At 45.7% G+C, this 27,793-nt stretch overlaps 1 protein-coding gene across 1 annotated transcript in view; it reads left to right on the top strand.

Moving 5' to 3' along the window:
• LOC139258775 (carboxypeptidase inhibitor SmCI-like) overlaps positions 1–27,793 on the top strand; it is an 89,639-nt gene that overhangs the window by 7,133 nt on the left and 54,713 nt on the right. Inside the window, exon 2 of the mRNA XM_070874815.1 lies at positions 15,796–15,996. Within this exon, the coding sequence (XP_070730916.1) occupies positions 15,796–15,996 (201 nt within the window). The remainder of the gene's footprint in view (positions 1–15,795; positions 15,997–27,793) is intronic.

The raw sequence follows: 27,793 nt of genomic DNA, 5'->3' as shown, positions 1-27,793 counted from the left end.
CCTACCCTTTAATTTTCTTCCTAGCTCCCTAAATTCTGCCTGTAGGACCTCATCCCTCTTTCTGCCTATGTCGTTGGTCCCGATATAGACCACGACCTCTAGCTGTTTATCCTCTCCCCCAATAATGCCCTAAGTCTGCTCTGTGACATCTTTGACCCTGGCACCAGGGAGGCAGCACACCATTCTGGAGTCACGTCTACGGTCACAGAAACGCCTCTCTGTTACCCTAACTATAGAATCCCCTATCACTACAGCTCTCTTATTCTTCGTCCCTCCGCCTTGTGTAGCTGAGCCACCCGTGGTCCCTTGGCCTTCGCTCTGGCTGTACTCCACAGAGGCAGCATCACCCTCACCGGTGCTCAGAAGAGAATATCGGTTTGAAAGCGAAATGGACTCATGGGGGGACTCCTGAACTAACTGTCTAGCGTTCTTCCTCCGTCTGGTGTTCACCCACTTCCCCTCTGCCTGCTAGCTTTTAAGCTGCAGGGTGACCACCTCCTGAAATGTGCTATCCACGTAACTCTCAGCCTCGCAGATGCACCGTATTGACTCCAGCAGCTGCTCAAGCTCCGAAACACAGAGCTCGAGTAGTTGAAGCTGGAGACACCTCCTGCACACATGGTTGTCTAGGCCGTGCAAAGCGACCAGGACTTCCCACATGCCACAGGATGTGCACGCCACAGGACTGAGGTTCCTTGCTATCCCTCTAATTAGACTTATCTCATTTAAAATCGAATTAAAAAGAAAAAGAGAAAAAAGAGAGATACTTACCAATCAAACAGCCAACCACTTACCAGCCCGGATAAGGGCTGTGAGATCCTCGCCAGAAGTGAACTCCTCGCCTACCTCTGGCCCTCCTGCTCCTCGGACTCCTGAACTCCCGAACTCACCGAGGTCGGGGCCGCTCCCGATCTCCCGAACTCTCAGACTCTCCCAAACTCCCGGACTCCCGAACTCACGGACTCCCGAACTCTCGGACTCCCGAACTCACGGACTCCCGAACTCACGGACTCCCGAACTCTCGGACTCTCCCGAACTCACGGACTCCCGAACTCTCGGACTCTCCCGAACTCACGGACTCCCGAACTCACGGACTCCCGAACTCTTGGACTCCCGAACTCACGGACTCCCGAACTCTCGGACTCCCGAACTCACGGACTCCCGAACTCTCGGACTCTCCCGAACTCACGGACTCCCGAACTCTCGGACTCCCAAACTCACGGACTCCCGAACTCTCGGACTCTCCCGAACTCACGGATTCCCGAACTCTCGGACTCTCCCGAACTCACGGACTCCCGAACTCTCGGACTCCCGAACTCACGGACTCTGGAACTCTCGGAATCCCTAACTCACGGACTCCCGAACTCTCGGACTCTCCAGAACTCACGGACTCCCGAACTCTCGGACTCCCGAACTCACGGACTCTGGAACTCTCGGACTCCCGAACTCACGGACTCCCGAACTCTCGGACTCTCCCGAACTCACGGACTCCCGAACTCTCGGACTCTCCCGAACTCACGGACTCCCGAACTTTCGGACTCCCGAACTCACGGACTCTGGAACTCTCGGAATCCCTAACTCACGGACTGCCGAACTCTCGGACTCTCCCGAACTCACGGACTCCCGAACTCTCGGACTCCCGAACTCACGGACTCTGGAACTCTTGGACTCCCGAACTCACGGACTCCCGAACTCACGGACTCTCCTGAACTCACAGACATAGAATCAATGCCTGAAGGGGAGGTTTCGCTCACACAAAAAAAATTGGCCAACTTACCGGTCACGTGGAAGGCGGGGTCCATACCGCAATCTTGCAGCCCGGTACTCCGCTTGAGTGATGGGCTGATACCACGGCACCCCACTCCCTGGTGGTCCAGATAGGGACCCACAGAGTCGGCAGCTTGGCCCTCCCCTTTAACGAAGGGGAGAGCCCCTTCTACACGGCAGCACTACGCGTCCCAGCACGTAGCGCTGTGCCCTTCTCCATTTGCTTCCGCCCCTCGCGCATTACAGAGCAAGTGAAGCCCGTTATTTTGCGCTCCACTTGCTTGCGCGGGGGGGCGGCGGTAACCCCCCACCCCCAATATCGCGAGCGGGGTGGGATGTCCACGTCTGGCACAGCAACTCTTACCTCACGGCTGTCAACGCCCCCAAACGGGGTGCTACGCAATTTCCTCCCCTATGTAACATTGGTTGTTAGCAGCAATGAGGTAAATATGTATTTGTTAAAGTACTTCTTTTTTTCAGTGAAATATTAAATTGTTGATCCCAAGGACAAAGAGGTTGGGGCTGGAATGTGTGGAACATTGGTACAATTCACGGAACCATTCCTTGATATCTAAAAATGTAATAATTTGGTTCACAGAGTATAATTAACTTCCACAGAAAAATCATACAGTTACAAAAATACTGTTACTGAGTAACTATAGAATCAATGCCTGGGAAAGTGACTCAGAATTATTATGTAGAAGAACCAGGTACTGATAAGGTGCAGTTGGCAAAGACTGTACAAATTTGTCTTGTATTTTTGGGCTATAATTTATTCAGGGTTATATATTATTCAGTTTAAAAGTATGTTGACCTGGAAGAGTTTTACATTTTGAAAGATCCAAATGATTTTATTCAGTGGCTGCTATTGTTTTTACCCTGCAAAAACAAGAGTGAAACTATGGCCCCAAGTTTCCACATGATTTGCTCCTGATTTTTAGGAGCAACTGGTGTAGAACGGAGTATCTTAGAAATCGGAATTCTCCACATTTAGTTTTCTGCAGTTCTAGTCAGGTAGAACAGTTTCACTTTGGAACAGAATTTTTTTTCAAAAGGGGGCGTGTCCGGCCACTTACACCTGATTTCAAAGTTTCGTGAGTGAAAACTTACTGCAAACTAACTTAGAATGGAGTAAGTGAAGATTTTTGTACGCTCGAAAAAACCTTGTCTGTACTTTAGAAAATCAGGCGTAGGTTGCAAATCAGGCGTAGGGAATGGTGGGGGGAGGGTGTTTAAAGGGAAGTTTACAAACATTAAACACTTCAGTTTTACAAATAAAGAGCCATCATCAATAATAAATGATAAATACATCAATAAATCAACCAATAAATCAATCAAAAAAAATTAATAAGAAATAATTTTTTTTTTAAATCAATAAATAAAACATTTTCTACTTACCGACTGCAGCACCGGGAGCCCTCCAACAGCGTGCTGGGATGCCCCCCTCAGTGTGTCTCTGTCAGTGTCTCTATCTCTCTGTCTGTCTGTGTGTCTCTCATTCTCTGTCTGTCAGTGTCTGTGTTTCTGACAGCGAGGGGAGGGGGAGGAGGGGGGTAGAGGGAGAGAGGAGGGGGAGCAGATGGAGGGAAGGGGGAGGGAAGGGGGAGAAGGGGGAGGGAAGGGGAGAAAGGGGAGGGATGGGGAGAAGGGGGAGGGGGGGAAAAGGGGGGGGATGGGGGAGAAGGGGGAGGGATGGGGGAGAAGGGGGGAGGGGGGGAGAAGGGGGAGAAAGGAGATGGAGGGGGAAGGAAATTGGGTGGGAGGGAAGGAGATTGGGGGGGGGGGGAGCGGGTGTCGTGTCCGGTCGGGGTGGGGGGGAGCGGGTGTCGGGTCCGGTCGGGGGCGGGGGTAGCGGGTGTTGGGGCTGCGTGCTTCGGGCCCCTCCCACACAGTTTCGGGCGCCTGGAGCTACTGCACTTGCGTGCCCACTGTAGCACGCATGTGCAGAGGTCCCGGCACTGTTTTCAGCGCAGGGACCTAGCTCCGCCCCCTACAGCTCCTGCTGCGCTGCGCCGAGGGCCAGAGGACCTGCAGGGGGGTGGAGAATACGGAGGGTTTTTTTGGGCGCACTTTGTGGCGCGAAAAACGGGCGTCCAGGTCGGGACTGCGCCGTTCTAGGCGCGGCTCAAAACTTGGGCCCTATGATGCAGATCTGATATTAACCATCACTATGATGTAATTTTTTCCACACAGACATGCGGAACAGGTAAAATAAATATTTGTTTGCACAGGACTTTGATCATTGTCTCGGATCTGTCAGAGCTTCCACCAAGCGAAGCAGTGATGGATTTGTATTCAGTTACATACCTCTGCTGGTCTTACATTTTGCTACACAGCAGCAATGCCATACTGACTGGAAAAACGAATGGGAACGGTGGATAAATTGAGTTCTTCCATTTTTTCTAACTATAAATTATATATGCTATATGTTGCTGATCAAGGCAAAAAATCCATTTACTTTGATTGAATGTCAGCTGTACAAAACATGGGATTCACTCTAACATGCACTCAGTTCTGACCAGTTCGAGTAATCCATGGAAAAAGGATGAACTATGTCAATTTATGTCAGATGGGTTCGGTGTCGACTAAGTCACTGCAACCAATGTTGACACTTAAAAAACATATAGGACCTTCATACATTGTGCTGTTACGATTTTGTACTATAATGGATATGTACATTATAATTGGGATGCCCTGAGGTTGTGAAAGGTACGACCTGTATATAAATGCATGATCTTCGTATTCTTTTAGTTAGATTTTGTGTACATGGAGCTGCTCAGATATAATCCAAGTACAAGAGATCTTATTTTACTTTTGTGGTATTGTTGTGCGATATGAACATGTTTTCAATACACAAGCAGGAATAGCACATTCATTAAAACCTCTGTCTAGAGATGAACGATCAGGATTTCTGAATTCCATTATATAGTGTGCCTTGCACTTAGGACATTTTTGAAGTTAGAAAATGACCTCATTCCCAGCACTGAAATAAAAATATGGGTAGGATGTCACTAACCAACCAGGAATTGGACGAGACATGGCATTTACTTATAACCAGTCATTTCTGGCCTTGTGCCTTTCCTCTCAATTTGTAACTTTTAAAGTTAAACAGTTCGTTATCTCCAAAATTAATTTTGTCTTTCCCTCAAAATTTAATAGGTTTATCTCCAACCTTACAGCAAGTGATGTCTGTGCTCAATGTTGTCAACTAGTAGGTAGACAACTTTAACATTTGTGTAAGGTGCGGAAGATTGTAATGAATACAATTTCCAGTGAGATAGTTCTCTGAGATATTGGCATGTCCAGAAAAGCTGTATTAGGGGAACTTGTGTGCAATGTGCTAATAGTGTCCCTACCAAAAGTATACAGGAACTTGGAAGACTTATACCACAAGGCATGAGGATTTTCTTAATATTCCACAACACTCATCCTAAATTGATATGGTTGTAGTTTGTTGAATGCGTATCTCCAGCATGAATTGGATACTGCTTAGTATTCTGCACATTGTTGACTAATATGAACAACACTAACAACAACTTGTATTTATATAGCACCTTTAACATAATAAAATGTCCTAAGGCACTTCACAGGAGTGTTATAAAACAAAATTTGACGCCGAGCCACATAAGGAAAAATTAGGGCAGATGACCAAAAGCTTGATCAAAGAGGTAGGTTTTAAGAAGCATCTTAAGGGAGGAAAGAGAGGTAGAGAGGAGGAGAGTTTTAGGGAGGGAATTCCAGAGCTTGGGGCCTAGGCAGCTGAAGGCACAGTCACCAGTGGTTGAGCGATTAAAATCAGGGATGCTCAAGAGGCCAGAATTAGAGGATCGCAGATATCTTGGGGGATGTGGGGCTGGGGGAAAAGACAGAGATAGGGAGTGGCAAGGCTATGGAGGGATTTGAAAACAAGGATGAGAATTTTAAAATGTACGTGTTGCTTAACCGGGAGACAATGTAGGTCAGCGAGCACAGGGGTGATAGGTGAACCGAACTTGGTGCAAATTAGGACAAGGGCAGCCGAGTTTTTGGATGACCTCAAATTTATGCAGGGTAGAATATGGGAGGCCAGCCAGGAGTGCATTGGAATAATCAAATCTAGAGGTTACAAAGACATGAGTGAGGGTTTCAGCAGCAGATGAGCTGAGGCAGGGGCGGAGACGGGCAATGTTACAGAGGTGGAACTAGGTGGTCTTAGTTATGGCATGGATATGTGGCTAGAAGCTCATTTCAGGACCAAATATAACACCAAGGTTGCGAACAGTCTGGTTCAGCCTCAGACAGATGCGAGGGAGAGGGATGGAATCAGTGGCTAGAGATCGGAGTTTGTGGCGGGGATGGAAGAAAGTTACTTTGGGCTTTCCAGTATTGAATAACATTTCTGCTAATCCAGTCTTGGATGTCAAACAAGCTGTCTGACAATTGGAGGCCTTGAGAGAAGTGGAGTGAGGTAGAGTTGGTTGTCTTCAGCGTAGATGTGGAAACTGACAGCATTTGGTTGAGAAATAGGAGGGGGCCAAGGATAGATCCTTGGGAGACACCAGAGGTAATGATGTGGGAGCGGGACGAGAAGCTATTATAGGTGATCCTCTGGCTACGATTAGATAGATCAGAATGGATTCAGGCAAATGCAATCCCAAACAGCTGGACGATGGTGGAGAGGCGTTGGAAAAGGATGGAGTGGTTAACCATGTCAAAGGCTGCAGTCAGGTCGAGAAGGATGAGGAGGGAAAGTTTACCTTTGTCACATTCACAATGGATGTAATTTATGACTTTGATGAGAGCCATTTTGGTACTGTGGCAGGGGCAGAAACTTGATTGGAGGGAATCAAGCATGGAGTTCCGGAAAAAATGGGCAAGGATTTCGGAGGCGACGACACGTCCAAGGAATGTGGAGAGAAAAGGGAGGTTGGAGATGGGCAGTAGTTTGCAAAGACGGAGGGTCAAGGGCTGTTTTTTTTAGCATAATGGTCGATTTGAAGGAGACTTTGATAATTATCTCGGATGTGTCAGAGCTTCCCCCAAGCGAAGCAGTGATGGATTTGTATTCAGTTACATACCTCTGCTGTCTTACATTTTGCTACACAGCAGCAATGCCATACTGACTGGAAAAACGAATGGGAACGGTGGATAAATTGAGTTCTTCCATTTTTTCTAACTATAAATTATATATGCTATATGTTGCTGATCAAGGCACAAAATCCATTTACTTTGATTGAATGTCAGCTGTGCAAAACATGGGATTCACTCTAACATGCACTCAGTTCTGACCAGTTCGAGTAATCCATGGAAACAGAATGAACTATGTCAATTTATGTCAGATGGGTTCGGTGTCGACTAAGTCACTGTAACCAATGTTGACACTTAAAAAACATATAGGACCTTCATACATTGTGCTGTTACGATTTTGTACTATAATGGATATGTACATTATAATTGGGATGTCCTGAGGTTGTGAAAGGTACGACCTGTATATAAATGCATGATCTTCGTATTCTTTTAGTTAGATTTTGTGTACATGGAGCTGCTCAGATATAATCCAAGTACAAGAGATCTTAATTTACTTTTGTGATATTGTTGTGCGATATGAACATGTTTTCAATACACAAGCAGGAATAGCACATTCATTAGAATGTAAAACCTCTGTCTAGAGATGAACGATCAGGATTTCTGAATTCCATTATATAGTGTGCCTTGCACTTAGGACATTTTTGAAGTTAGAAAATGACTTCATTCCCAGCACTGAAATAAAAATGTGGGTAGGATGTCACTAACCAACCAGGAATTGGACGAGACATGGTATTTACTTATAACCAGTCATTTCTGGCCTTGTGACTTTCCTCTCAATCTGTAACTTTTAAAGTTAAACAATTTGTTATCTCCAAAATTAATTTTGTCTTTCCCTCAAAATTTAATAGGTTCATCTCCAAACTTAGAGCAAATGATTTCCAACCTTACAGCAAGTGATGTCTGTGCTCAATGTTGTCAACTAGTAGGTAGACAACTTTAACATTTGTGTAAGGTGCGGAAGATTGTAATGAATACAATTTCCAGTGAGATAGTTCTCTGAGATATTGGCATGTCCAGAAAAGCTGTATTAGGGGAACTTGTGTGCAATGTGCTAATAGTATCTCTACCAAAAGTATACAGGAACTTGGAAGACTTATACCACAAGGTATGAGGATTTTCTTAATATTCCACAACACTCATCCTAAATTGATATGGTTGTAGTTTGTTGAATGCGTATCTCCAGCGTGAATTGGATACTGCTTAGTATTCTGCACATTGTTGACTAATATGAACAACACTAACAACAACTTGTATTTATATAGCACCTTTAACATAATAGAATGTCCTAAGGCACTTCACAGGAGTGTTATAAAACAAAATTTGATGCCGAGTCACATAAGGAAAAATTAGGGCAGATGACCAAAAGCTTGATCAAAGAGGTAGGTTTTAAGAAGCATCTTAAGGGAGGAAAGAGAGGTAGAGAGGAGGAGAGTTTTAGGGAGGGAATTCCAGAGCTTGGGGCCTAGGCAGCTGAAGGCACAGTCACCAGTGGTTGAGCGATTAAAATCAGGGATGCTCAAGAGGCCAGAATTAGAGGATCGCAGATATCTTGGGGGATGTGGGGCTGGGGGAAATGACAGAGATAGAGAGGGGCAAGGCTATGGAGGGATTTGAAAACAAGGATGAGAATTTTAAAATGTACGTGTTGCTTAACCGGGAGACAATGTAGGTCAGCGAGCACAGGGGTGATAGGTGAACCGAACTTGGTGCAAATTAGCACAAGGGCAGCCGAGTTTTTGGATGACCTCAAATTTATGCAGGGTAGAATATGGGAGGCCAGCCAGGAGTGCATTGGAATAATCAAATCTAGAGGTTACAAAGATATGAGTGAGGGTTTCAGCAGCAGATGAGCTGAGGCAGGGGCGGAGACGGGCGATGTTACAGAGGTGGAACTAGGTGGTCTTAGTTATGGCATGGATATGTGGCTAGAAGCTCATTTCAGGATCAAATATAACACCAAGGTTGCGAACAGTCTGGTTCAGCCTCAGACAGATGCGAGGGAGAGGGATGGAATCAGTGGCTAGAGATCGGAGTTTGTGGCGGGGATGGAAGAAAGTTACTTTGGGCTTTCCAGTATTGAATAACATTTCTGCTAATCCAGTCTTGGATGTCAAACAAGCTGTCTGACAATTGGAGGCCTTGAGAGAAGTGGAGTGAGGTAGAGTTGGTTGTCTTCAGCGTAGATGTGGAAACTGACAGCATTTGGTTGAGAAATAGGAGGGGGCCAAGGATAGATCCTTGGGAGACACCAGAGGTAATGATGTGGGAGCGGGAAGAGAAGATATTATAGGTGATCCTCTGGCTACGATTAGATAGATCAGAATCGATTCAGGCGAATGCAATCCCAAACAGCTGGACGATGGTGGAGAGGCGTTGGAAAAGGATGGAGTGGTTAACCATGTCAAAGGCTGCAGTCAGGACGAGAAGGATGAGGAGGGAAAGTTTACCTTTGTCACATTCACAATGGATGTAATTTATGACTTTGATGAGAGCCATTTTGGTACTGTGGCAGGGGCAGAAACTTGATTGGAGGGAATCAAACATAGAAACATAGAAACATAGAAAATAGGTGCAGGAGTAGGCCATTCGGCCCTTCTAGCCTGCACCGCCATTCAATGAGTTCATGGCTGAACATGCAACTTCAGTACCCCATTCCTGCTTTGTCGCCATACCCCTTGATCCCCCTAGTAGTAAGGACTACATCTAACTCCTTTTTGAATATATTTAGTGAATTGGCCTCAACAACTTTCTGTGGTGGAGAATTTCACAGGTTCACCACTCTCCGGGTGAAGAAGTTTCTCCTCATCTCGGTCCTAAATGGCTTACCCCTTATCCTTAGACTGTGACCCCTGGTTCTGGACTTCCCCAACATGGAGTTCCGGGAAAAATGGGCAAAGATTTCGGAGGCGACGACACGTCCAAGGAATTTGGAGAGAAAAGGGAGGTTTGAGATGGGTAGTAGTTTGCAAAGACGGAGGTACAAGGGCTGTTTTTTTGAGGATAATGGTCGATTTGAAGGAGAAGGGGACAGTATCTGAGGAGAGAGAACCATTAACAATATCAGTTAACAGGGGAACCAGCAAAGGAAGTTGGGTGGCCAACAGTTTAGTGGGAATAGCGTCGAGAGAGCATTGTGGGTATTTTGGAGAAGGTGACCGTGGAGAGGTCATGAGGGGAGATCGGAGAGAAACTGGAGAGAGATATGAGATCAGAGCTAGGGCAGGGGCGAGCCTTAGAGGAAATGTGGCCCTGTGGGCTAGGGGAAGGAAGGGAAGAGGCAGAGGCAGCTGATCAGATGGTCTCAATCTTTTAGACAAAGAAGTCCATGAGCTCCTTACACTTGTTGTTGCAGGTGTGGGTGGAGGAGACAGTGGAGAGGAGTTTAAGAAGACAGTTAACAGTAGAGAAAAGAAGCTGGGGGTTGTCTTTGCATTCCAGAATGATCCTGGAGTAGTGAGCAGATGAGAGCAGGACCCGATAATGCTTTATGTGGTCTAGCCACATAGCAAAGAGTAGGAGTAAATGGGTACTGTTCAGAATGGCAGGCAGTGACTAGTGGGGTACCGCAAGGTTCTGTGCTGGGGCCCCAGCTGTTTACATTGTACATTAATGATTTGGACGAGGGGATTAAATGTAGTATCTCCAAATTTGCGGATGACACTAAGTTGGGTGGCAGTGTGAGCTGCGAGGAGGATGCTATGAGGCTGCAGAGTGACTTGGATAGGTTAGGTGAGTGGACAAATGCATGGCAGATGAAGTATAATGTGGAGAAATGTGAGGTTATCCACTTTGGTGGTAAAAACAGAGAGACAGACAATTATCTGAATGGTGACAGATTAGGAAAAGGGGAGGTGCAACGAGACCTGGGTGTCATGGTACATCAGTCATTGAAGGTTGGCATGCAGGTACAGCAGGTGGTTAAGAAAGCACATGGCATGTTGGCCTTCATAGCGAGTGGATTTGAGTACAGGGGCAGGAAGGTATTGCTGCAGTTGTACAGGGCCTTGGTGAGGCCACACCTGGAGTATTGTGTACAGTTTTGGTCTCCTAACTTGAGGAAGGACATTCTTGCTATTGAGGGAGTGCAGCAAAGATTCACCAGACTGATTCCCGGGATGGCAGGACTGACATATCAAGAAAGACTGGATCAACTGGGCTTATATTCACTGGAGTTCAGAAGAATGAGAGGGGATCTCATAGAAACATTTAAAATTCTGACGGGTTTAGACAGGTTAGATGCAGGAAGAATGTTCCCAATGTTGGGGAAGTCCAGAACCAGGGGTCACAGTCTAAGGATAAGGGGTAAGCCATTTAGGACTGAGATGAGGAGAAACTTCTTCACCCAGAGAGTGATGAACCTGTGGAATTCTCTGCCACAGAAAGTTGTTGAGGTCAATTCACTAAATATATTCAAAAAGGAGTTAGATATAGTCCTTACTACTAGGGGGATCAAGGGGTATGGCGAGAAAGCAGGAATGGGGTACTGAGGTTGCATGTTCAGCCATGAACTCATTGAATGGCGGTGCAGGCTCGAAGGGCCGAATGGCCTACTCCTGAACCTATTTTCTATGTTTCTATGTTAGCCAGATCTGGCAGTGAATAGCTAAACCAATTGTCTGCCATATCCGTTCAAGTCTGCATCCCTTGGAGTTAAGGGAGTGGAGATGAGGGCTGTACCAGGGGAATGGCCAGGGTGAGAGAGAGTAATGATTTTAATAGGAACTAGGGCATCAAAGGTGGTGGTGAGGGTGTGTTTGAGCAGATCGGTAGCTGCAGAAATGTCGTATTGAATTGAGAGCCAAAGGCTTGACAGTTGGGATTTTGTAAGTGCAGTTGTAAGTGAGTTGGGAGAGAGTTTTTCCAGGGCAGAGACAGAAGGAAATAGGGTTGACATGGGGCAAAGAAGAATGTGGATGCAGAGTGATACAAGAAAGTCGTCAGAGAGGGCTTCCTCTGCAATTGACGATGGGAGTAGTGAGGTTACAAGAGATGGCAAGATCAAGGTGGTGACCATGAAAATGGGTTGGGGAGTTTACACGGAGGGGGAGATAAAGGGAGGATAGGAGGGTAGTGAACTTAGGAGAGAGAGCATGATGAATCAAGATGGAGGTCGAAATCACTGAGGATGACAGGTCGTTCAGTGCAGAGGTTGAAGGAGGAAAGCAGTGAAGATATCTCGGTAATAACATTTTTATAGTGCTTGGGTGGTGGTAGAGAATGAGAATTTTAAATGAGAGATGAGGGGTGGAATAAGGTGAGATACTCAAAGGAAGAGAGAGTGCCAGAGGAGTAGGGGGCTAGACCGAGGTGTGATTTGGTGATGAGAGCCACAGTGGTCTGGGTGGGGCAAATGGTGGAAGATTCAGTCAGGTCGGGAGGCTTCAGTCAGGGTATCATCACGTCTTAGCCAGGTTTCCATCAGGGCCATGATGTTGATGCAATCATCCACGATAAGCTCATGAATGGCAAGGGCCATATTCACAAGTGAAAGGACATTCTGGGGGGGCGATGCAGAGAGGGTCAGTGATGGCTGTCTCACTGCCAGCATCCACAGGGCCAACACTGGTAGGGTAAATTGGACGGGGAGAAGATTGGCGAGATTAGCCTCCAGTGGCCGCGAAAGTTGGTGAGAGAGTGGGATTGGACAGTTGGGGTTGCTGCTCGTCAGGAGGCAGCAACCAGTGTCTCGATCAGTGCAGCAACCGGGACAGTAGGAAGTCGAAGAGTAATGAAGAGTTGCGGTAGGGATTTGGGAGGGCAGAGTACACAAAAGAGGAGAGATGAAAGGAGGCCTGACGACAGGGGAGTGCGGCCAAGGAGGAATAGAGAGAAAAGAAAAAGGAGGAGAAGAAGTTGGAAATGGAAATGGACAGCTCGGGTCCGGAGCGGCAGCCAAAATGCGCACGCAAATGGACACAGGGAAAAACTCAAATTACATAGGCCTGGTTCTGTAGCAATTATTGGGATATATATTTCCTGGTAGAAACAATAGGAGGGAGTCCAGAGTTAAAGTCAGAGGTCCCGTGGGGGGATAAAGTTGATGTATGTAGGATGGAGTCGACATGGAGCGTCGATGAACTGTTATTCAAGTTTAGAGAGAGGTGTAGTGGGCGAGTGAAATCCAGAAACTATTTGAAGGGTAGAGAATTAGAGGATGGAGGTTATTACCATTGGAATGAGGATCCAGGAGATGTGCAGAATCGATTGTCGTGCTGAAAGATGATGACGAAATTGTAGTGAAGTTAGAAGTGATGGAGAAATGTAACCCACTAGCCAGCAACCAACAAAGCTGAAAAACAGTACAATAAGTCATCCAGCTCAGCAGAGAAACAGCAACAGTTGGGGAAGGGCTGTTGATCGCCAAAGTTACTTAAAAATCTTAGCAGCAGAATCAGTCACAGCAGATGAGTCTTATGGTATAGTCCAGTGCAGGAGCATAGCCTTGATATCCAAAGAAGTCCAGGTATTCGGAAACCAAATTTAGAAAGAGATTCAGCAGCTCAGTGTGAGAAGCAGAGTGCAGGCATAGGGTGGGGATGGGCAATGGCAGTTTAACATAAGAGTTAACTTGCAGTTAACTTGTAGTTAAAGCTAAAATGCACCAAATAATGGGGCCAAACATGTACAGTGGAAGTGAGGAGATTTTTCACACTGAATTTGGCTAGAGGTGCGGGAGATTGGCGGTGCGCACTTTGATTATGCACTTAGAACTGGTCGGCAGCAGTGGGGCGGAAGTGGGAACCACCGGAAAATCCACCAAGGTGAATTTCGCTAGCGGTGGCCATTGGACCGCAAATCAGCTTGGCCGCCGCTTTCTGGCGGTAAGTGGCCTTTTCGGGAGGCTTAATTTTGTCCCCTGCAAATTTTCAATTGTGCAATTTACTCCACATTAAAACCTCAAATTGATCCATCTTTTCAAGATTTGGGAGAGAGAGGGTAAAGGATAGCAGTAGATTCCCACAGATAGAGGTGAAGCAATGAGGAGTTCCTTATGGAACTGCCAATCTAGCAGTAGCCATCTTGAAAAGCGTAATCAAAGCGCGCACCGCCGATCTCCCTCAGCTCCAGCCAAATCCAGCGTGAAAATCTTTGATCCGCTGCGCTGTGCCCCCGAAAGCCTTTTCTGTCGGTGCACCTTGTTTTCTGTATGTGGGACATGGCTGCCACGATCGGCATGTTTTTTTTTGTCGGCTGATTGCCAGGCCGGGCCAACAATTATGCTCCTGGGTTCGGCCGGGCCGCCAACAGGCAGCCTAGCACCCCCTCTTGGGTGCCAGGCTGCCCTGGCCAAAACCCTCCCTGGTAGCCTAGTGGACCGAAGTTTTAAAATGGTGAAGGCGCTCCCTTTAAGTGAATGGGAGAGCCGTGGTGACGCGCACACGTCATGATGTCATCAACGCTCTGCTGATGATTGACAGCGGTAGTGACTCCGTCCCGCCTTCACTTCCGCCCCTCTCGTTGTCGATCTTCTGCTTAACGCCCCACTTCCACCCCCTTTATGACCGAGTTCCAGTCTGCCTGAAATAAAATGACAAAGAGCTAAATTTCGCGAAAGAGGCCACCTCATCCATTGCAGCGGAAAAAACACTTAAAAAATGGTAGGAGCGCCAGGTTTCCAGCGGGCCTGAATTTCTACCCTGCAGTCTTTAGGAATGTAGGCAATCCCATTTCTAATCAGTTTCCTGTGTTTTTCTATCTGGAGTCAACACAGGACAAAATTAACAGTCACTTGGACGAGTGTGGATTAATTAAGGAAAGCCAGCACGGATTTGTTAAAGGCAAATCATGTTTAACTAACTTGATTGAGTTTTTTGATGAGGTAACAGTTTTCTAGGGCCCAGCTCTCACCAATACAGTAACATTTTAATTTTGTTTTTTACAACAAGTGACTAATAACTACCATTGCCAGGTTTACATCACTATTGATAAGAAGGAGCCCAACATTTATTGAAAGAAATTTAAAAAATGATGAAAATGTCTCAATAGAGGGGAGATGAGGTGACCTCTTTTTATACAATAACTTATTATGATTTGGAATGCATTGTTTGAAAGGGAGGTGGAAGCAGATTCAGGAGTAACTTTCAAAGGGGAATTGGATAATTACTCAAAAAGGAAAAATTTACAGGGAAATGGGGAAAGAGCAAGGGAGTGGGGCGAACTGGATAATTCTTTCAAAGAGCCGGCACAGGCACGATGAACTTCTGCACTGTATGATTCTATAACCTCAAAATACTGCCACCACTGTAATAAAAATACGAATGCAAGTCAGTCTCTTAAAAGGAAAGGGCAAATCCTTTCACCTTTAAACTGTAAGGAGAATTTTGCAAGTGTTTACGATTTTAAAAAGTACTACAATTTTTATTATTTTGAAATATTGCAACTGATTTAAAGTTGTTCAGAATTGTAGTTTGCAATTTAAACCACAGAAACGTACCTACAACAGTATAAAGGTTGTGATGAAACAAGCTAAAATCCTTTAGTGCTTGTTCAGTTTCTACATTCCAGTATGCTTGTCCCATTTTTTGTTGGAATTAAGCATATGCCATTCAAGTTAATTCAGCAGGTTAAGGGTTAAGCTCTATCCAGTGGAAATTGACAGTATTCTGGAAATAGGAAAAATAAATTACACCATTTTGAAGTCAGTCGATGTCTCAACAATAAAGAAAGAAAGTGGAAACAAATGACTACAGTAATAGCAAGTATCTGTTCACCAGAATTGTGTGGGATCAGATTAGATCTAATTTACAATGCTCATAATGGACAAAGATGACATTTTCAATGGTAGGGAGGTTTTCCTGATATTTTAGAATTGTGAAATTAGACATAAGACTTAGGAAAATTCAAACAAAATTTCACATATAATCTTGTGTGAAAAACATGACCAAATGGAACTTTCACTTGAAATCAATATTTAATTTACTTAAATCCAGTAAGAATAATATTTACTTTTTTCTCATGCAGATCGCAAGCGGCAGAAGCTGGTGTACGGCCATGAAATATGCACACTGAAGGCTGATGGTGGGCGCTGCAAAGGTTTAAACAAAAGATATTACTTCAACATATTCACACAGAAATGCGAAGAATTTATCTACGGTGGATGTAATGGAAATGAAAACAATTTTGAAACCAAAAAGAAATGTCTGGCAAAGTGTAAAGTGAAGGGTAAGCTCATTTACCTCATTGTGATTGTTTGAATATAATGCACACTGCCTTGAATCTGGGTATCGAGATGTTATTAGGCCGATAAACAAATGGTACCAGCCATTATTACACTTGCCTACAGACTTTCTATGGACTTTTGAAGGTCCTGTCAGCCAACCATCCAAAAAGCGCAGCGCCCTTTGCAGGGCATCTGGGACCAGTGTGAACAGGGTAAGCAGTGTAGAATTTGGCCAGCTGTCGATATTTGGTTTTTAATGTCATTTTGGGGAAAAAATAAGAATAAAAATGTTGCTATTTTTTAAGGGTTAAATTTGGCCCCAAAATATGCCTGTTGATAAAAATTGGCGTTGCTGGAGGATTCGTGGTGGATTCCACGGCCCTCACCAACTTTAACGCGAGGTCGATTAATGGCAAAAATACAGACCCAGGGAGGGAAGAAAACACAAAAAAAAAATCAGAAAACATTCACAATACAGTTTAGTAATGAATCACTGAAAAATAATTTTAAAATAAAAACTTCAACTTATCTTTATTGTACGTCTTCCTGCCTACCGCTGTTTCTGGGGCTACAACGCCTGCTTTTCTCATGCGTTGTTTTTTCACCCAAGTACGGGTTTGTCAAATGGCCAAATTTAGGCAGTCGTATTTTTGGGGGATTTCTACGTTTGGCGATCCGCTTTTCGACGATATTTCAAAACCGGCATTCTTAACCTTTGACCAAATTTGGTAAGTATCTTTTAACGACAAAAAAGGCAAAATATCGCCGATAAATGTGCATTAGGCTGGCCAAATTCTAGCCCTGTGTGCCCCGCTCACCTCACCACTGCTGCCTCCTCATCGGCCTGCCCGATGACCTCCTCGGTGGGTGCTGCAAGGATCAGTGCTGATGCCTCAGCTATTTACAATCTATATTAATGACCTAGATGAAGGAACTGAGTGTAATGTATCCAAGTTTGCTGACGATGCAAAGCTAGATGGGACAGTAAGCTGTGAGGAGAATACAAAGTGTCTACAAAGGGATAGAGATCGACAAAGTGAGTAGGCAGTAAGATGGCAGATGGAGTATAATGTAGGGAAATGTGAGATTATTTACTTTGGTAGGAAGAATAGAAAAGCAGAATATTTTTTAAATGGTGAGAAGTGTTTAAATGTTGGTGTTAAAAGAAATTTGGGTGTCATGGTGCATGAAACACAGAAAGCTAGCATGCAGGTACCACAAGCAATAAGGAAGGCAAGTGGCATGTTGTCCTTTATTTCAAGGGGGTTGGAGTATAACAGAATGGAAGTCTTGCTGCAATAGACAGCTTCTGAAATGATAAAGGGATAAGGGGTTATGGAGAGCAGGCAGGGAAGTGGACCTGAGTCCATGATCATAGAAACATAGAAACATAGAAAAAAGGTACATGAGTAGGCCATTTGGCCCTTTGAGCCTGCATCGCCATTCAATAAGATCATGGCTGATCATTCCCTCAGTACCCCTTTCCTGCTTTCTCTCCATACCCCTTGATCCCCTTAGCCGTAAGGGCCATATCTAACTCCCTCTTGAATATGTCCAATGAACTGGCATCAACAACTCTCTGCGGCAGGGAATTCCACAGGTTAACAACTCTCTGAGTGAAGAAGTTTCTCCGCATCTCAGTCCTAAATGGCCTAGCCCTTATCCTAAGACTATGTCCCCTGGTTCTGAACTTCCCCAACATCGGGAACATTCTTCTCGCATCTAACCTGTCCAGTCCCGTCAGAATCTTATACGTTTCTATGCGATCCCCTCTCATACTTCTAAACTTCAGTGTATAAAGGCCCAGTTGATCCAGTCTCTCCTCATATGACAGTCCAGCCATCCCTGGAATCAATCTGGTGAACCTTCGCTGCACTTCCTCAATAGCAAGAACGTCCTTCCTCAGATTAGGAGACCAAAACTGAACACAATATTCCAGGTGAGGCCTCACTAAGGCCCTGTACAACTGCAGTAAGACCTCCCTGCTCCTATACTCAAATCCCCTAGCTATGAAGGCCAACATACCATTTGCCTTCTTCACCGCCTGCTGTACCTGCATGCCAACTTTCAATAACTGATGAACCATGACACCCAGGTCTCGTTACACCTCCCCTTTTCCTAATCTGCCGCCATTCAGATAATATTCTGCCTTCGTGTTTTTGCCCCCAAAATGGATAACCTCATATTTATCCACATTATACTACATCTGCCATGCACTTGCCCACTCACCTAATCTGTCCAAGTCACCCTGCGTCCTCCTCACAGCTCACATCGCCAACCAGTTTAGTGTCATCTGCAAACTTGGAGGTATTACACTCAATTTCTTCATCTGAATCGTTAATGTATATTGTAAAGAGCTGGGGTCCCAGCACTGAGCCCTGCGGCACCCCACTAGTCACTGGCTGCCATCCTGAAAAGGACCCGTTTATCCCGACTCTCTGCTTCCTGTCTGCCAAACAGTTCTCTATCCCGTCAGTACATTATCCCCAATACCATGCGCTTTGATTTTGCACACCAATCTCTTGTGCGGGACCTTGTCAAATGTCTTTTGAAAGTCCAAATACACCATATCAACTGGTTCTCCCTTGTCCACTCTGCTAGTTACATCCTCAAAAAATTCCAGAAAATTCGTCAAGCACGATTTCCCTTTCATAAATCCATGCTGACTTGGACCAATCCTGTCACTGCTTTCCAAATGCGCTGCTATTTCATCCTTAATGATTGATTCCAACATTTTCCCCACTACTGATGTCAGGCTAACCGATCTATAATTACCCGTTTTCTCTCTCCCTCCTTTTTTAAAAAGTGGTTTTACATTAGCTACCCTCCAGTCCATAGAACTGATCCAGAGTCGATAAACTGTTGGAAAAAGATCACCAATGCGTCCACTATTTCTAGGGCCACTTCCTTAAGTACTGTGGGATGCAGACTATCAGGCCCCGGGGATTTATCGGCCTTCAATCCCATCAATTTCCCAAACACAATTTCCTGACTAATAAGGATATCCTTCAGTTCCTTCTTCTCACTAGACCCACTGTCCCTAGTACATTCGGAAGGTTATTTGTGTCTTCCTTCGTGAAGACAGAACCAAAGTATTTGTTCAATTGGTCTGCCATTTCCTTGTTCCCCATTATAAATTCACCTGAATCCGACTGCAAGGGACCTACGTTTGTCTTCACTAATCTTTTTCTCTTCACATATTGATAGAAGCTTTTGCAGTCAGTTTTTATGTTCCTTGCAAGCTTGCTCTCGTACTCTATTTTCCGCCTCTTAATTAAACCCTTAGTCCTCCTCTGTTGAATTCTAAATTTCTCCCAGTCCTCAGGTTTGTTGCTTTTTCTAGCCAATTTATATGTCTCTTCCTTGGTTTTAACACGATCCTTAATTTCCGTTGTAGCCACGATTGAGCCACCTTCCCCATTTTATTTTTACTCCAGATAGGGATGTACATTTGCTGAAGTTCATCCATGTGATCTTTAAATGTTTGCCATTGCTTATCCACCGTCAACCCTATAAGTATCCTTTGCCAGTCTATTCTAGCCAATTCACCCCTCATATTGTCGAAGTTACCTTTCCTTAAGTTCAGGACTCTAGTTTCCTAATTAACTCCATCTTAATAAAGAATTCTACCATATTATGGTCACTCTTCCCGAAGGGGCCTCGCACAACAAGATTGCTAATTAGTCCCTTCTCATTACACTGCACCCAGTTTACGATGGCCAGCTCTCTAGTTGGTTCCTCAACATATTGGTCGAGAAAACCATCCTTAATACACTCCAGGAAATCCTCCTCCACCGCATTGCTACCAGTTTAGTTAGCCCAATCAATATGTAGATCAAAGTCGCCCATGATAACTGCTGTACCTTTATTGCACACATCTCTTATTTCTTGTTTGATGCAGTCCCCAACCTTACTACTACTGTTTGGTGGTCTATACACAACTCCCACTAGCGTTTTCTGCCGTTTGGTATTCCGTAGCTCCACCCAAACCGATTCCACATCATCTAGGCTAATGTCCTTCCTTACTATTGCATTCATTTCCTCTTTAACCAGCAACGCCACCCCGCCTCCTTTTCCTCTCTGCCTATTCTTCCTAAATGTTGATTACCCCTGGATGTTGTTCCCAGCCTTGGTCACCCTGGAGCCATGTCTCCGTGATGCCAATTACATCATATCCGTTAACTGCTATCTGCGCAGTTAATTCGTCTACCTTATTCCGAATACTCCTCGCATTCAGGCACAGAGCCTTCAGGCTTGTCTTTTTAACACACTTTGCCTCTTTAGAATTTTGCTGTAATGTGGCCCTTTTTGTCTTTTGCCTTGGGTTTCTCTGCCCTCCACTTTTACTATTCTCCTTTCTATCTTTTGCTTCTGCCTCCATTTTATTTCCCTCTGTCTCCCTGCATAGGTTCCCATCCCCCTGCCATGTTAGTTTAACTCCTCCCCAACAGCACTCCTCACGTATTCATGTGAGCTATCCTGCGAACCCTACTGTGATTAGCACGTGGCACTGGTAGCAATCCTGAGATTACTACCTTTGAGGTTCTACTTTTTAATTTAGCTCCTAGCTCCCTAAATTCGTATTGTAGGACCTCATCCCGGTGGTAGGACCTATATCTTTAGTACCTATATGCACCACGACAACTGGCTGTTCACCCTCCCTTTTCAGAATGTCCTGCACCTGCTCCAAGACATCCTTGACCCTTACACCAGGGAGGCAACATATCTTCCTGGAGTCTCGGTTGCGGCTGCAGAAACGCCTATCTATTCCCCTTACAATCAAATCCCCTATCGCTATAGCTCTCTCATTCTTTTTCCTGCCTTGCTGTGCAGCAGAGTCACTTACGGTGCCATGAATTTGGCTGCTGCTGCTCCCCCCTGATGAGTCATTCCCCTCAACAGTACCCAAAGCGGTGTATCTGTTTTGCAGGGGGATGACGGCAGGGGAGCCCTGCACTACCTTTCTTGCACTGCTCTTCCTGTTGGTCACCCATTTACTTTCTGGCTATGTACCCTTGACCTGCGGTAAGATCAACTCGCTAAACGTGTTATTCACGTCATTCTCAGCATCGCCGATGCTCCAGAGTTCATCCACCCGCAGCTCCAGTGCCGCAATGCGATCCATCAGGCTGCACTTCCCGCACACGTAGTCATCAGGGACACCGGAGGCGTCCCTGACTTCCCACATAGTACAGGAGGAGCATAGCACGTTTCCGAGCTGTCTTGTCATGACTTAACCCTTAGATAAACTTAATTTGGCAACAACAATGCTAAAGGTTACTTACTGATAAAGAAAAGTAAAAAGAAAAGTGAGTTACCAATCACCAGCCAATCACTTACCCCTTTGGCTGTGACATCACCTTTTGATTTCTTTCTACTTCTTTTTTGCCTTCTCCTCCTGCTGCAGCTGCACCGGTAGGCCTCTCCGACTGCCGCCCCTCTGCTCTGCCGCTGGGCCATTATCGGTCTCACCAATGCCCCGAACTCCCGCCTCTCCGACTGCCGCCCCTCTGCTCTGCCGCTGGGCCATTATCGGTCTCACCAATGCCCTGAACTCCCGCCTCTCCGACTGCCGCCCCTCTGCTCTGCCGCTGGGCCATTATTGGTCTCACCAATGCCCCGAACTCCCGCCTCTCCGACTGCCGCCCCTCTGCTCTGCCGCTGGGCCATTATCGGTCTCACCAATGCCCCGAACTCCCGCCTCTCCGACTGCTACCCCTCTGCTCTGCCGTTGGGCCATTATCGGTCTCACCAATGCCCCGAACTCCCGCCTCTCCGACTGCCGCCGCCTCTGTTCTGCCGCTGGACCTTTATTGGCCTCACCAACGCCAGATAGGGACTGGAAGACCAACAGGAAGAGCAGTGCAAGGAAGGTAGTGCAGGGGTCCCCTGCGGTCATCCCCTGCAAAACAGATACACCGCTTTGGGTACTGTTGAGGGGGATGACTCATCAGAGGAGAGCAGCAGCAGCCAGGTTCACGGCACCGTGGCTGGCTCTGCTGCACAGGAGGGCAAGAAAAGAGTGGGAGAGTGATAGTGATAGGGGATTCGATTGTAAGAGGAATAGATAGACGTTTCTGTGGCCGCAACCGAGACTCCAGGATGGTATGTTGCCTCCCTGGTGCAAGGGTCAAGGATGTCTCGGAGCGGGTGCAGGACATTCTGAAAAGGGAGGGTGAACAGCCATTTGTCGTGGTGCATATAGGTACCAACAATATAGGTAAAAAACAGGATGAGGTCATACGAGACGAATTTAGGGAGCTAGGAGCTAAATTAAAAAGTAGGATCTCAAAATTAGTAATCTCAGGATTGCGACCAGTGCCACTTGCTAGTCAGAGTAGGAATCACAGGATAGCTCAGATGAATACGTGGCTTGAGCAGTGGTGCAGCAGGAGGGATTCAAATTCCTGGGGCATTGGAACCAGTTCTGGGGGAGGTGGGACCAGTACAGATCGGACCTAGGCAGGACCGGAACCAATGTCCTAGGGGGAGTGATTGCTCGTGCTGTTGGCGAGGAGTTAAACTAATATGGCAGGGGGATGGGAAGCAATGCAGGGAGACAGAGGGAAACAAAATGGAGACAGAAGCAAAAGACAGAAAGCAGATGAGTAAAAGTGGAGGGCAGAGAAACCCAAGGCAAAAAACAAAAAGGGCCACTGTACAGCAAAATTCTAAAGGGTCAAAGTGTAACAAAAAGGCAAGCCTGAAAGCTCTGTGCTTCAATGCGGGGAGTATTCGGAACCCAGGAGAGGGCTCTGAGCTAGTTAGAGTGGGTGAGAGCTCAGATGAACAGGACCCCAAGAAAGAATGCAAAAGGCAGGAGGCAACAGAGCAGAGTAGCACTGGGGTAAGTGTAAACCACAAGGTGATAGGAAGGGACAATATGTATGAATATAAAGGGGCTGCAGGAGGGGTCAAAACTAAAAATCATGGTTTCAAAACTAGTATTAAAACACTCTACCTAAACGCACTCAGCATTCGAAATAAAGTAAATGAGTTGATGGCACAAATCATTACAAATGGGTATGATTTGGTGGCCATTACAGAAACGTGGTTGCAGGGTGGCCAAGACTAGGAATTAAACATACAGGGGTATCTGACAATTCTGAAGGATAGACAAGAAGGGAAAGGAGGAGGGGTAGCTCTGTTAATAAAAGATGATATCAGGGCAGTTGTGAGAGATGATATTGGCTCTAATGAACAAAATGTTGAATCATTGTGGGTGAAGATTAGAGATAGTAAGGGGAAAAAGTCACTGGTGGGCATAGTTTAGAGGCCCCCAAATAATAACTTCACGGTGGGGCGGACAATAATCAAGGGAATAATGGAGGCATGTGAAAAAGGAACGGCAGTCATTATGGGGGATTTTAACCTACATATCGATTGGTCAAATCAAATCGCACGGGGTAGCCTGGAGGAGGAATTCATAGATTGCATATGGGATTGTTTCTTAGAACAGTATGTTACAGAACCTACAAGGGAGCAAGCATTCTTAGATCTGGTCCTGTGTAATGAGTCAGGAATAATAAACGATCTCCTAGTCAAAGATCCTCTCGGAATGAGTGATCACAGTGTGGTTGAATTTGTAATATAGATTGAGGGTGAGGAAGTCGTGTCTCAAATGAGCGTACTATGCTTAAACAAAGGGGACTACAGTGGGATGAGGGCAGAGTTGGCTAAAGTAGACTGGGAACACAGACTAAACGGTGGCACAATTGAGAAACAGTGGAAGACATTTAAGGAGCTCTTTCATAGTGCTCAACAAAAATATATTCCAGTGAAAAAGAAGGGCGGTAAGAGAAGGGATAACCAGCCGTGGATAACCAAGGAAATAAAGGAGAGTATCAAATTAAAAACCAATGTGTATAAGGTGGCCAAGGTTAGTGGGAAACTAGAAGATTGGGAACATTTTAAACGACAGCAAAGAATGACTAAGAAAGCACTAAAGAAAGGAAAGATAGATTATGAAAGTAAACTTGCGCAAAACATAAAAACAGATAGTAAAAGCTTTTACCCATATATAAAACGGAAAAGAGTGACTAAAGTTAATGTTGGTCCCATAGAAGATGAGAAGGGGGATTTAATAATGGGAAATGTGGAAATGGCTGAGACCGTAAACAATTATTTTGCTTCAGTCTTCACAGTGGAAGATACAAAAACCATGCCAAAAATTGCTGGTCACGGGAATGTGGGAAGGGAGGACCTTGAGATAATCACTATCACTAGGTGGGGTAGTGCTGGACAGGCTAATGGGACTCATGGTAGTCAAGTCCCCTGGTCCTGATGAAATGCATCGCAGGGTATTAAAAGAGATGGCGGAAGTTATAGCAGATGCATTCGTTATAATCTACCAAAATTATCTGGACTCTGGGGAGGTACCAGCGGATTAGAAAGCAGCTAATGTAACGCCTCTGTTTAAAAAAGGGGGCAGACAAAAGGCAGGTGACTATAGGCCGGTTAGTTTAACATCTGTAGTGGGGAAAATGCTTGAAGCTATCATTAAGGAAGAAATAGCGGGACATCTAGATCGGAATAGTGCAATCAAGCAGACGCAACATGGATTCATGAAGGGGAAATCATGTTTAACTAATTTACTGGAATTCTTTGAGGATATAACGAGCATGGTGGATAGAGGTGTACCAATGTATGTGGTGTATTTAGATTTCCAAAAGGCATTCGATAAGGTACCACACAAAAGGTTACTGTAGAAGATAAAGGTACGCGGAGTCAAAGGAAATGTATTAGCATGGATCGAGAATTGGCTGGCTAACAGAAAGCAGAGAGTTGGGATAAATGGGTCCTTTTCGGGTTGGAAATCGGTGGTTAGTGGTGTGCCACAGGGATCGGTGCTGGGACCACAACTGTTTACAATATACATAGATGACCTGGAAGAGGGGACAGAGTGTAGTGTAACAAAATTTGCAGATGACACAAAGATTAGTGGGAAAGCGGGTTGTGTAGAGGACACAGAGAGGCTGCAAAGAGATTTAGATAGGTTAAGCGAATGGGCTAAGGTTTGGCAGATGGAATACAATGTCAGAAAATGTGAGGTCATCCACGTTGGAAAAAAAAACAGTAAAAGGGAATATTATTTGAATGGGGAGAAATTACAACATGCTGCGGTGCAGAGGGACCTGAGGGTCCTTGTACATGAATCCCAAAAAGTTAGCTTGCAGGTTCAGCAGGTAATCAGGAAGGCGAATGGAATGTTGACCTTCATTGCGAGAGGGATGGAGTACAAAAGCAGGGAGGTCCTGCTGCAATTGTACAGGGTATTGGTAAGGCCGCACCTGGAGTACTGCGTGCAGGTTTGGTCATGTTACTTAAGGAAGGATATACTAGCCTTGGAGTGGGTACAGAGACGATTCACTAGGCTGATTCCGGAGATGAGGGGGTTATCTTATGATGATAGATTGAGTAGACTGGGTCTTTACTCGTTGGAGTTCAGAAGGATGAGGGGTGATCTTATAGAAACATTTAAAATAATGAAAGGGATCGACAAGATAGAGGCAGAGAGGTTGTTTCCACTGGTCAGGGAGACTAGAACTAGGGGGCACAGCCTCAAAATACGGGGAAGCCAATTTAAAACCGAGTTGAGAAGGAATTTCTTCTCCCAGAGGGTTGTGAATCTGTGGAATTCTCTGCCCAAGGAAGCAGTTGAGGCTAGCTCATTGAATGTATTCAAGTCACAGATAGATAGATTTTTAACCAATGGCGGAGCAGGCTCGAGGGGCTAGATGGCCTACTCCTGTTCCTAATTCTTATGTTCTTATGAACTCCTGCCTCTCTGACTGCCGCCACCTCTGCTCTGCCGCTGGGCCTTTATAGGCCTCACCAGCACCCCGAACTGAAGCCTCTCTGACTGATCAGATCTGCCATAATCTTATTGAATGGCGGAGCAGGCTCGAGGGGCCATATGGCCTACTCCTGTTACTGTTTCTTATGTTCTTATGTTCTTAATTGGACAGGGCCTTGGTGAGACCACACCTGGAGTACTGTGCACAGTTTTGGTCTCTTTATCTAATGAAGGTTATACTTACCTTGGAGACAGTGCAATGAAGGTTCACTCGATTGATTCCTAGGATGAGAGGGCTGTCTTATGATAACAGAGTGTGTAGAATGGGCCTATACTCTCTGGAGTTGAGAAGAATGAGAGGTGATCTCATTGAAACATACAAGATTCTGAAAGAGATTGACAGGGTAGATGCTGAGAAGTTGTTTCCCCTGGCAGGAGTGTCTAGACCTAGGGGGCGCAGCCACAGAATAAGGGGTAAGACAGAGATGAGGAGGAATTTATTCACTCAGAGGGCTGTGAATCTTTGGAATTCTCTGCCCAGAGGGCTATGGATGCTGAGTCGCTGAATACATTCAAGGCTGAGATAGATAGGGCTGGATTTTCAGCTTTGATGATTTTGGGGCGGTAATGGCGGTGGATCGGTAAAGTTTGCGCCCATAAACAGTTTGTGTCTCAGTAAGTAAAATTGGGCAGCTGGGCCCTGAGTCAGGGGTTGCAGTGCTAAGGGAGGTGTTGCACACTTCTCTTGGGCGCTAGCATGGAAAAATCCCTAGCTAAAGAGCTAGCCCGAGAGCGCTCCGAGAGACGCCTGGGAGAAAAAAAAACTAAAAGAAACCCACAAAAATATTCCCAAAACATTGCCCACGCCACCACAACATAAAGTGCAAAATAAATTAAAAGAAAAAACAATCACATTTACCTTCGGAGTCCATTACTTACTTCACTGCAGTCGGTACAGTTGTACCTCCCATATTTACAGGCAGTCACTGCGGAGCATGATGCGGGCCGTACGGATCGGGTGTGCGTCAAAATTCACGCTAGTGTCGCAACCAGGGGCATTGCACACTGGTGCAGCCCTTCCAGGTGGTGCTGCTCCGCGCCACCGCAAAACTGGACCCGAGGATCCCTGCTGGGCGCTGGAGGCTGACCGCCCGCCCAGAAGACCTCACTGCCACCACTGCTGCTACTCCGGGGCGAAAAACAGAGCACAGAAGACCCAAAAATCCGCTGCATTAGATCAAACCCATTTATCTCAATTCATGCCACTAGTTCTTCTCTCTTGTTGCGAATGCTTTGTGCATTCAGATAATGAGCCTTTACTTTAATTTTTTACCATTATTCTCTGCTTTGACCTTATTCTCAGCTGCACTGCTACCATTAAACTTTTTGTCCCTTCCTGTCACATTCTGCTTATTTTTACCCAAAATCGCTACATTGCTCTATTGCATTGACCTTTCTCTTTAGATATCTACATTTCCCTTCACCTGACCCATCCCCCCATTTTTTAGTTTAAAGCCCTATCTACAGTTATTCGATTCACCAGGACGCTGGTCCCAGCCCGTGTGGAGCCCGTCTCGACCGAACAGTTCCCTCTTTTCCCAGTACTGGTGCCAGTGCCCCATGAATTGAAACCCCTTCCTCCCACGCCACTCTTTGAGCTACATGTTTAACTCTCTGATCTGCTTGACCCTATGCTAATTTGCGTGTGGCTCAGGTAGTAATCCAGAGATTATTACCCTTGAGATTCTGCTGATTAGTTTAGACTCTCAAACTCCCTCAGCAGAACCTCATTTTTAGTTCTACCTATATCATTGGTTCCTACATGGAACGCGACAACTGGATCTTCCCCATCCCACTTCAAGTTTTTCTCCAGCCGCGAGGTGGCAGCACAATCTCCGGAATCTCCGGAACTACTTGTTGCGGCTGCAGAAAACTGCATCTATCCCCCTGACTATACTGTCCCCTACCACTACCACATTCCTTCATTCTGGATGGTCCCCTGT

The sequence above is a fragment of the Pristiophorus japonicus genome, chromosome 3, assembly GCF_044704955.1.
Source record: "Pristiophorus japonicus isolate sPriJap1 chromosome 3, sPriJap1.hap1, whole genome shotgun sequence".
Classification (NCBI taxonomy): Eukaryota; Metazoa; Chordata; class Chondrichthyes; family Pristiophoridae; genus Pristiophorus; species Pristiophorus japonicus.
The sequence above is the reverse complement of the archived record's forward strand: the minus strand, read 5'-3'. Positions and strand labels throughout refer to the sequence as shown.